Source organism: Belonocnema kinseyi, chromosome 7 (assembly GCF_010883055.1).
Source record: "Belonocnema kinseyi isolate 2016_QV_RU_SX_M_011 chromosome 7, B_treatae_v1, whole genome shotgun sequence".
Taxonomy (NCBI): Eukaryota; Metazoa; Arthropoda; class Insecta; order Hymenoptera; family Cynipidae; genus Belonocnema; species Belonocnema kinseyi.
Window position 1 is genome coordinate 16,921,676 of NC_046663.1, and position 11,690 is coordinate 16,933,365.

The 11,690-nt window shown below is 27.0% G+C and overlaps 1 protein-coding gene across 1 annotated transcript in view; it reads left to right on the forward strand.

The window, feature by feature from the left end:
- The window catches only part of LOC117176354 (discoidin domain-containing receptor 2), a 212,220-nt gene that overhangs the window by 45,215 nt on the left and 155,315 nt on the right, over positions 1-11,690 (forward strand). Inside the window, exons 4-5 of the mRNA XM_033366596.1 lie at positions 611-750; positions 3,299-3,506. Of these exons, the coding sequence (XP_033222487.1) occupies positions 611-750; positions 3,299-3,506 (348 nt within the window). The remainder of the gene's footprint in view (positions 1-610; positions 751-3,298; positions 3,507-11,690) is intronic.

Consider the following 11,690-nt stretch of genomic DNA (forward strand, 5'->3'; position numbering starts at 1 on the left):
AAAAATAGACACAAAAAATCCCTCTTTTCGTAGATTTTACTACTATTTTGCGTTTTTAAAAAAATATAAGATAACTTGGTTATTTGGACCCCGGATTCGAATTTAGCGGCCCAAAAAAAATTTTCTGATCAAGTCCAACGGAATTAATTGCAGACTCATCAGTTATTTATTATTATTAATAACACCGACACACAAAAAAAAATTGGAAAGAATATGAGCTAAGTGGGGTATTTGGACTCCAGATTCAGATTCAGCGATCCCATCATCATACAGATATGCTGATGAAGACCACCACTCATGAAAAAATTTCGTTCGAAAAAATATACAAGAAAAATTGCTGTGTTCGTCGATTTTACGTTTTTTATAAAAAAAGATGAGATAACTGAGTTTTCAGGACCCTGGGTTCGGATTCAGCGACCCAAAAACATTAAGATATGCTGGTATAGTTCGCCAAGAAGACCACTTTTTTGTGTGCTGGTGTTATTAATAATGATAAACCACTGATAATTCTGCGACTGAATTATCAAAACGTATGTTGTGCCTCGCTTTAAGTCAGGAAAGAGCATTTTCTACTTAAGTGTTTTAAGCAAGAAAATTTCTCCTTTTTCAGGATACGAATGGGTTGGCTGGAGGAATGACACACCGAACATGCTCGGAAAACCAGTTGAAATAACTTTCGAATTTGATTATGCGAGGAACTTTACAGCGATGCATCTCCATACGAATAATTTCTTTACGAAAGATGTGCAGGTACTGATGCAATTTAGTATAAATTATTCATAAACGTAGAACTCGGTTTTTAGGCAAATGTCATTCGGATTATGCCAATAAAAGCTCTTTTTCGAAATATAAAATTTGTTTACTTTTACTAATTTATTTAAAACTCGTACAGTTAAAATAATTAGCTCGACTATTTCTTTTACTTAAAAAAGAATCCTGGTGGAAAAATTTGCAGAAGAAAGTACAAAAAAGTAGAAATGTTTTTGCAGGAATCTACAAATAAATTCTATAAATTACAACAAAAATTTCAAAGTATATAGTATTTGATTGGACTTTCCAATTCAATATTTTGCAATGCAAAGTTATTAAGCTGCAAAATATTTTTTGTTTTTAACTTTACACATTAGACAAGTTGAAATATGAGTTTTCATGTAAATTGTTAATTTCCTACATAAAATTTAAAACCAAAAATGAATTTCGATTTCGAGAAAACAAAAACTTTCTTGGTTCGAAAATTCGATATGAATGAATTTGTTCATGACAATAAAAATCGCAGTTCAATAATAATTTATTGGGTCACGATATGACTTATAAGATGAGACTATATAATCTTGCCGAAAAAGGCATAAAAAATTTTAAATACGTTATTAGTGCATTTTTTTTAACTATTTCTTTTTTTGGAAAGAAAAGATTTTTTATATAGAAACTTATATCGCATGCCTGCAAATTGAGAAATACAAAATAAATAAATTAATTTATATTAATAGAAGAAATGAAGAAATTTAAACAATAATTTAAGTTTTATCTGTGAAAAGCATATTATATACTATAGATATGTATGTGTTGGGAAAAATATGAAGAGAAAAAAGCGAATGAGCTAGTAAAAATATTTTAAAATATTGTTTTTGTCATATTCAATCTGAAATAGAAGAATCAGTTTAAATTTTAAAAAAACTCTTAACAGATTTTTTGAAAATTCAATACACTTTCATGTTAAAACAAAAAATTCAAACAAATTTTGGAACTATCTGAATCATTATATCTCTTTTCGTCACATTTTGTAACTGCATGAAAAAATTATTTCTTCGCACTGTTCAATAATTAGTCACTTTCTTTATATTGAAAGTAAATATTTTGTAGTTAAAAATTAAAATTAAATATTTTTTGTTTGAAAATACTATTTTTTAAATTTTGATTTTCTGTTTAATCCTTAATCTGTTACAGTAGTTTAAAATTTATGGCTTTGTTACAAAATTCTTTTTTTTTTACTTGAAAATTAACATTTTAAACTGAAAATTGAACTATTTCGGTTGAAAACTCGTATTTTTTGTTAAAAGTTTAATTATTTTGTTGAATATTGTTATTTTTAATTGCAAATTCATAAATTTGTGTAAAAGTTAAATTGGTTTGTTAACTTTTTTTATCTTTCTTTCAAATTTTTAATTTTTATTCTGGTAAAAAATTATTATTTTCGGGTTGAAAATTCAACTGTTCTACAGAAAATTTTTCTTTTGCCGTTTGGCAATTAAGGTGAACTATTATTTCTTAAATGAAAAATTGTATTTGTTGAAATTCATTTTTCTTTCGTGAAAACAATTTTTTGTTCATAAAAGTTACCTATTATGTTTTTGGATAAAAATTTATATTTTCCATTTCAAAATTCGACTATTTGTTTCAAAGTTCATTCATTTTATTGAATGTTTGTTTTTTTGGTTCGAAAGTTCATCTAATTTCGTCGAAATTGTATCTTTTTTGGTTAAAATATCACTGTTATATTTTAAATAGAATATATTTTTTTAAGACTCAAATGAAAACTATTTTGTTAAAAAGTTTTCTATTTAAAAAAAACATGATTATAATAAAACTTTATTTCTTTTGTTTAAAATTCCTTTCTGGTTGGTTCAGATATCAATAACAGTTTTTGTTTTAAATTCCACTGTTTTAATAAAAATTCATATTCCTTACCTAAATTAAACCTTTTTAATAAGATTTAATTATTTAGTTACAAATTCAAGTATTTTGTTATAAAATCTCCTTTTCATCAAAGCTTTAACTGTTTTAAAAAATATATATATTTAGATAAAGAAATTGGTATGTTCGCATGGAAAACTAACTTTTTTCATAAAAAATAACTGTCTTTTAAAAAGTTTAATTATTTGGTTGAAAACGCTTTTTATTTATTCAACCATAAGGCTTTTATGATGAATATTCGTCTTCTTGATTTAAACATTGATAGTTTCTGGTTAAAATGAAAAAATTAATATTGAAATTTCAATTTCAAATTGTGTTATCCTATTTTTAAAGGATTCTATATAAGAAATATCACAAGATAAAAATTTTGTTCTTTGAATGTTAATGTTCAGAGGATATAAAAAATTTATCAAGAAAAAATCAGGGAAAAGTCGTAGATTTGTTGTTGATCCACAGAATTTTTTTTGTCCGTGTGAACCATGCGAAAAGTGACCAATTCCTCAGCAGTGCGGAAAAATAATTTTTTCATGCCGTTGCACCGTGCGACGAAAGGAGGCACTGTGATTAAAAAAGCCGCCAGATGTTAACAAATTAATTCTTGTTACAGGTTTTCTCGCACGCGAAAGTATACCTGAGTGTTGAGGGCAACCTGTTTAATGGTGAACCAGTCCAATTCTCGTATATGCCTGACTTGGTATTGGAGCAGGCGCGTGATGTAACAATCAAGCTTCACTCACGAGCTGGTCGCTTCCTGAAACTACAACTTTACTTTGCAGCACGCTGGATCATGCTCAGTGAAGTCTTCTTCGAATCGGGTGAGTTAGACTATTGAATCCCTCCAGGGCTGTTTCCTAAACTTTGAGTTCTCAGATGACCAGATTTCTTAATAAACTTGGATTACCGGCCTTCGTAGCACAGAACCGCCCCCACCCGAGAGCACCTCGATAGTTGTAAGCAAATGGGGACAGGCTTTCGACTTACCAATAGCCCCCCCCCCCTCCTTTGAGAACAGTGGGTACAAAAGAGAATGATAGTTGTAAGCAAATGGCGCAAAGCGTCTGAGTTACTGATAGGACGCCCGCCCCTCTCCCCTCTGCTCAACGACTTTTAAAGGCCAATTAGGACGATAGTTGTAAGCAAATCGGATCAAGCGTCTGACTTAAAAAGGGAGCACCCACCCCTCCAACTCTTCCTTTGCGACCCGAGTGCGTTCAAGAGGACGATAGTTATAAATTAGCACATGGGACCAAGTAGGCTTTGCAATACTGTATCACTCTTGAAAAAGGTATAAGGGTAGACGTTCGTGCCTTAAACAGTAGCCTAAGCAGACGATATTTACATTCATGGAGGGTTTTCATAGTGCGTTCAGGTTTTGATGAACAAACTAAAATCTCAAACATTCCTCCTCCTTAACATTTCCATCCAGAGTGCTAATATAATTAGTCCTTACTTTCCTTCTACTTTACCGCTCCTTCCATACTCCATATCCTACTCTCTTCGCTTACTTTATCTCTCCTAGTTCCTAACTACTTTTTTCATTCCTCATCTTTCTTTGGATGTGAACTTTCTCTTCACCTAATTCCTATTCGCTAACGTTCTCATTGATACTCCCCCTTCCCATCCTATTTACTCTCCCTCATATTGCATCGTTTACTTCTATTCCCGCATCTCCTCTACTTTTCTGCTATCCGTAATCAAGCACTTTATTTCCCCTCTCCTATTTCCTTCCCCTGGTTTTTTTCCTGTTTTTCAGCATTATACATTCTCTTCTCATCAAAGGCTATTTTAATTTGATCGCGGTCTACTTGGTCGGCTTGCCCTCTCCACTCGACTTCCTCTCATTTAGCTGACTGAGCGTCAGTGCTGTGTTAAGCCTTGCCAGCGGGAAGCCACATTGTTTAAGTTGTTGATTAGAAAATTCGGACAATTTTATTATGTTTTTTTATCCCTCATTAAAACAAAGCTACCCCACTCTCGCTGGCAAGGCTTGCCAGAGCGCTCACGCTCAGACATCGACATAAGGGGAAGTCGAGTAGAGAGAGTAAGACAAGCAGGTGGACATTTAATTTCTAAGATATTTAGCTTCAAAGTTGTTTAAACTGAATTTAAATGAAAAAATTATTGCAAAAAATGTTTCATAAAAATAAAAATCTTTCGTTGGAAATTTAATTTTTGTTGTTGAAAAATCGTCTCTTTATTTTGTAAAGTCAAGCATCTTCATAGAACATTCCATTTTTATTTAAAACTTATATTTTGATGTTGAAAACTCAAACTCAATTACTTTCTATCTCTATTCTCTTCTTCCCAGTTCCTCTTATCATACTTTCTCTCCTCCTCACGGGCGATCTTCATTTTATCGCGGTCTATCTGATCAACTTACCCTTTCCACTCAACTCGCCAACCCGTCACAGATTAGGCTCCAATGCTGTGCCGAGCCTTGCCAGCGGGGGGCCCCTGGTGCCCTTATTAGAAACAAAATACAAAACATTCCAAAGATATTCAACTTGAAATTAAAAGATTACAATTTGAATAAATTGTCTCAGAATTTAGTTTATGTTTCGACTCCGGCTAGCTAACATCATACAATTTACCACAATATAGTTAAAAAGTAACAGTCTATTTGGTAGAAAATTCGTGTGTGGACAATTCAACTGTTGAATTTTGTAGAAAACTTGAGATAAAAATTTCATTTTCGGTAGAAAAATCGTCTTTTGTTAATTCAGCTTTGGAATTTTCTAGCAAATTTGTCGCTGGGAAATTTAAATGTTGAATTTTCCACACAAAAATTAATTTCCTATAACAAGGTGAATATTTAACCACACAGTTGTATTGATTACATGAAAGAATGCATTTTTGAATTGAAAATGGAATAGCTGAATTTCGAGTTTACAAAAAATTCATATTTTCAACAACAAAAGAACGATTTTTTACCGAAAATCATGCACTGTTACTCAATTACATAGAAGAATGGTATATACAGTGAAATTCTTCTATAGCGCCGATTTTTGGGCTGATGGTAGGTGGGAAATAGCTCATTATAGCCCGCTCTGATTTTGTTTGTTCACGCCTGAGTGCTCGTCTGATTTACAATCGTAGCCCCCGCGCACCCCGTGTACCTCCTGTTACACCTACCTGCCATGTGGCGTCAATTCTCGTAGGGGCTATAGAAGGGAGGGCTATTGGAGGGTAATACTGTACTTAAAAAGATGCATGTTCAACCGAACATGGATTAGCTGAATTTTCACATTAAAACATTAATTTTCAACAAATTAATTCATTTTTTAACCAAAAAGCGAAATATTCGACTAAAATGGTAAGGTTTTAACTAAAAAAATTTTGTTTGTTCAACAATTAATTTTAAATTTTTAAAAATGCTGTTTCAATCAAAGGGATCAATTTTCATGAAAAATAATAAATTCTGAAAAAAAATTAAGTTTCAAAAAACCGTTCAACTATTAAGTTATAAAAATCATTGCTAATAATTCTTTGGAAGTATGGAATTTTAAGTATTTCTTGTAAAATGTTTAACTTCACTAAGAATTAGTTTTAATGACTTTTTCAACTATAAAGTGTTATTTTAATAAATGAATTTTTTTATTCCTTACCTTCACTTTTTAAAATAATATTGATAATTATAATATCAATATTTATACCTTATTATTTTAATCTTTATCATTTAAAATTTAATTTATTATTGTGTTTTTAAAAATTAGCAATTTATATAATAATAAATAAAGATGTATGAATTTTGAAAAAAATAATGAAGCGCATTTTTTACTAGGTTTTTCTGTACGAAAATTTCAATTTTGATTTTAATTAAAAAATTATTTTAGATCTATTAAAATGCTTTAATTTTTAGCAACATTATTCTTTACGATATTTAGTTTATTGTAAGATCAAATATTATTATTATTTATTGTTTAACTTATGATTATTGATTATAAACAATTTAATCAAATATAAATATAATATAAAATCTAAAATCATAGGTAAAATCATTTTCTAATTAATATAATTAATTTATCGTATTGATATTAAGGAAAATTTCCTTGAATAATAATGTCAGCTATTGTTAAAATTAAATTAAAAACTTAAATGCCGAATAATTAGGTATAATTATTCATAATTTAATTATTAATATCATTCTGAAAGCGGGAGATCATAAACACGCAATATTGAATTATGATAATGACATTTTATGATAGAAAAATCATGAAAACCAATGCTTAGTTAAATTATTAATGTTAAACTGTATTTTAAAACGTAACAATTTGAAAGAAATTCTTAAAATTATATACTTTTAAAGAATTGGAAGCTGAGAATTAATGAATTTTAAAACTTGAAAGTCGAACGGTTTTGTTAAAAATTATTTTCAATGTAGAATTTATCATTTTAGTTTCAAATTCACCTGTTTGGTTGAAAAATCGTTTTTTTAATTCGAATTTAATTTTTCTGGCTGAAAATACTTTCTTTTTTGTTGAAACCTTACCATATTAGTCGGATATTTAGCTATTTGATTGAAAATTAGTTATTTTGTTTAAAATTAATTTTTTAATCTGAAAATTCAAAAATTCAATTTTTGGTCAAAAACTTATGTTTTTTAACATAACATTTTCGATTGAAAAATGAATTCTTTTTATATATGGTTCTTTTCATTCTTTTTTCGAATTAAAATTCTTTTTAAAAATTTTTTCTTCTAAATTTCCCACAGACAAATGTTCTAAAAAATTTAACAGTTTAATCAAAAACAAACGAATTATCTACAAATTACAACAGTGGAATTTTCCTACTGTAGAAAATGTCACGATTAATGTAAAATTCCAAATATAGTATTTTTAAATTTCTGATTGCAAAATTATAAAATTTTAATTATTCGTATTTTATTCCTTATTAGGACAAAATCCCCCCATATAGCGAACAAGGCCTTTTTTTAAATATTATTCTTCAAAAGAAATAATCTTTTGAAACTTTATAAATTATGCGTGGCAGAAATTTGTTGAATTGCAGCTGTCATTTTATCACGACAATTTCCAGGAAAATGCAAAGGAAAATGTTTTTCTTTATTACAGCGCAAATTATTCAATACAAAAAAAAATTTATAAGGTAACAATAAAAATGTTGGTTGAATAAGAAGCAAATATTTTTACATGTATAATGCAGTTTCTTAACTTCAAAGTTCATATTTTTAGAGGAAAATTGAAAAATGCATTCTTCTTTATAAAAAGTGAACAATTGTACAAAATTTGTTTTAAATAATAAAAAGTTAGGATCAGTACGAGTGAATGTGATACGAATTTCAAAAGTTATACTTTGATTATTGATATTTCAAATATTTGTTAAGATTCTTGTTTCGAATTCTTTCCAAATTATATTTTTGGTCTTTTTTCTTTCAATCGTCGAATTTAGAAATTAAAAACAAATTATCAAATTTTTAGTGATTTTATAAATTACTGCACATTATTTTATTTAAATAATAACTTAAATAGATGATATCTTGAAAATCTTTTTAAAATATTCAGAAACCGTGAGAATCGAAAATTTTCGATTTTAATTATAGTTTAATCAAATTCACATATACACGCAAGAAAGAAAAAAATTATTTTTCAATTAACACAATTTTGTTTTTAAAACTTGTCTGTTTATTGAAATAATTAAACGAACGAATAGTGATTGCGTTTATTCATTAAAAATTCTGGTTTAAGTAACCCGAATGTTATGAATTTTCTGCTTACTTTGCCTTCCACTTTCGTTTTTTCAACTAGAATTTTTCGGTTAAAATTCGTTTCAACCAGATGAATCAAGTACACTTTTTTTAAATATTATATTTTTAATTAAAACTTCCACTATTACATTTTCAATTTAGAATGCAATATTTTGTTAAAAAAATTCGACTTCGGCATAACTGATTGAAAATTGTTCGCTTTTAATTAAAAATTTGCGAATTTGGTTGAAAATTTACGTACTTTTTATATTCGTGATTCTAGATTAAAATATCCAGTTCAAAGTCAAACTATTTAATTAAAAATTAATGTTATTAGATTAAGATCCATATCTTGGGGCAAATTCAAGTATTTTCTTGATTATACATTTCTTTTCATTTAAAAATGATTTTTTAAAATGTTAATTTAATAATTTCATTATTTGTTGAAAATCGATAGTTTTTTCTGGGAAAAGTTGTTTTAAAATTTATGAGATTTCTCATAAATTTATATTTTATGGGAAAAAAATTATCTTCTCGATTCAAGATTGAACTAATAGGTCGAAAAATGAACTAGTTTGTTACAAAAGATTATTATTAGTTTTGAGACCCATCTCTTTCGTTCGAGACTGGACTATTTTTTCGAAAATTCTTTTTTATTTTGTTTTGCTTTTTTTATTTTAAATTAATTATTTTCCAGAAAATAAAAAAATTGTCTTATTGGTTAAACATTGATCTTTTTTAGTTAAAAATTCCACAATTTGTTTGAAAATTTATGTATTTTGTTGTGAGTTCGTGTTTTAAGATTTAAAACTATTCGTCATGATTGTAAATCCATGTATTTAATTGATAGGTAAAGCCTTTTATTAAAAATTAATTTTAATCTTTGAAAGTTAAGCCATTTTTGCCATTTTTGTTTGGCAAAACAAAAATTAAGTTGAGAAGTTGTACATTTTGTTGTAAATTCGCATTTTATCGTAAAAAATTAATCTTTAGATTCAGGATCTGTAAAATTTAACAATTCAGTTAAGAATTTATATATTTTGTTCTAAAGTCTTCTAATGAGTTAAAAAATTGTTATTTATTATTACATATTTAACCGCTTAGTTTAAAATAAAAATATTTTGTGAAAAATTAATTTAATAACTTGAATATCCACCTCTTTGTTTAAAAACTAAGCTATTTGGTTAAAATTTTTTTTGGAAATTAATTTTCTGAAGCGGAAATTCACCTATTCCATTATTCGTTTAAAATTGATCGTTAATAGTTGAAAATTCGACAATTTGCTTAAAATGTTTTTATTTTGTTGTTAATTTGTCTTTTAATTAAGAAGATTAACCTTTTTTATTAGAACTATTTTTTTAAAGTTCCTTTCTTTTTTCATTGACAATAATTTTTTTAACTGTAAAATTAATTATCCCATTAGTCGTTGAAAATTGTTTGTTATGATTAAAATATAACTAAAAGGTTAAAAATTAATTTTTTTTGAGAATTTATATTTTTCGGTTGAGAAATCCGTTATTTTGATAGAAAAATCAAACATTTGGCATCAAATTTAATTTTTAATTGAAACTTTCACTGTTTTCTGAAGAATTTCGCTTTTTTGTTAAAATTAGCAATTTTCTTGATAATTTATTTTTTCCCCCTTGACAAAAAAATATGTCTTGGTTGAAAATGTAGCTCTTTTGTAAAAAAATGATCTTTTTGATTTCAAATTCATTGCTTTTGGGCAAAATTTTCATTTTTTTTCTGGAAAATTCAAGTGTACATTTAAAATTCGATCTATTTTATTCAAATAATAAACTATTTTGTCAAAATTTCGTCCTTTATGTTAAGTATAACTGTTATCAATCAAAAATTAAAATATTTTTTGGCTGAAGTATCAATTTTTACTTTTTTCAATAAGATTAATTTTTTAGTTCAAATTCCACTATCTTTGTTTTAATGAACATCCTTCTCTGTTTTAAATATCAACTTTGTATTATATTTTTGGTTAAAAATTATTATTATTATTATTATTGAAAATTCAAATCCTTGGTTGAAAGTCAAGCTCATTTATTGAAAATAATTTTTTTTTAATTCGTGATTTTAGTTAATAATAAACATTATTTTTATGATCTTATGCTTTATATTGTACTCCCTAGGGAGTAAAAAGAGACGTCAAAGGAAAATTTGTTTTGTGGTAATTTATGAAAAGTTACTATACATAATTAATAAAATTTGTATATTTAACTAAACAATTTTAATTGAATTTTAGATAATTTATCTTCAGTTTCCATGAATTACCTCAATATTTCCATAAATTATCCAGAAATTTCATAAATTTCCAGAAATTTATAAAAATTCTTAAAATTTAATTTCGGGTAATTTATGGTAAGTTAGCGTATTTACCTTCAAATTATTGTAAATAAGCGAAAATTTCCATAAATTTTTGGGACATTTATAAACATTTTTAAATTGAATTTGGGGCACTTTTTGGGAAGTTACCATAAATTACCTGCGATATTACCATAAATTGCTAACATTTTTATAGATTAGTAAAATTTTTATAAATTTGCGGAAATTCACAAAAAAAATGTAATTGAATTTTGCGTAATTAATGGTAAGTTACCATATTTATTCGTAATTTTTGACAATGTATGGTAAGTTGCCATAAATTATCTGCAATCTTACTATATGCCACCAAAAATTTCGTAAATTTTCGGAAATTGATAAAAATCTTGAAAAAAAATATTAGGTATATTCATGATAAGTTACCATATTTACCTGTAAAATTAACATTAATGGTGATATTTTCATTATATCCATAAACTACCAAAAGACTTCATAAATTTCCGAAAATTTATAAAAATGTTTTAAATTGAATTTTGTGTATATTTATAGTAATAGACCATGTTGATCTGTAATATTGCCAGCAAATACAAAAATATTTTCAGAAATTTATAAGAACGTCTAAAATTGAATTTTGGGTCCATTTATGGTAAGTTACCATATTTACCTGTAACATTACCATTAATTAGTGAAAATTTTCATAAATTCCTGTATTATTATAGATATTTTGAAACTAAAGTTTGGTTCATTTATTGTAAATGACCATAAATTACCTGAAATATTCCCATAAACTACCAAAAAGTTTCATAAATTTCCGAAAGCTTATACAAATTTTAAAAATTGAATTTTGGGTATGTTTATTGTAAGTTACCATATTCAATAATTTGGTTTAAAAACAATTTCAGTTTTTAAAAATGGCAGTTTGATAGGCTTCAGTATCCCAAGAGAATTTGAGGAGGGGGGGGGGGGG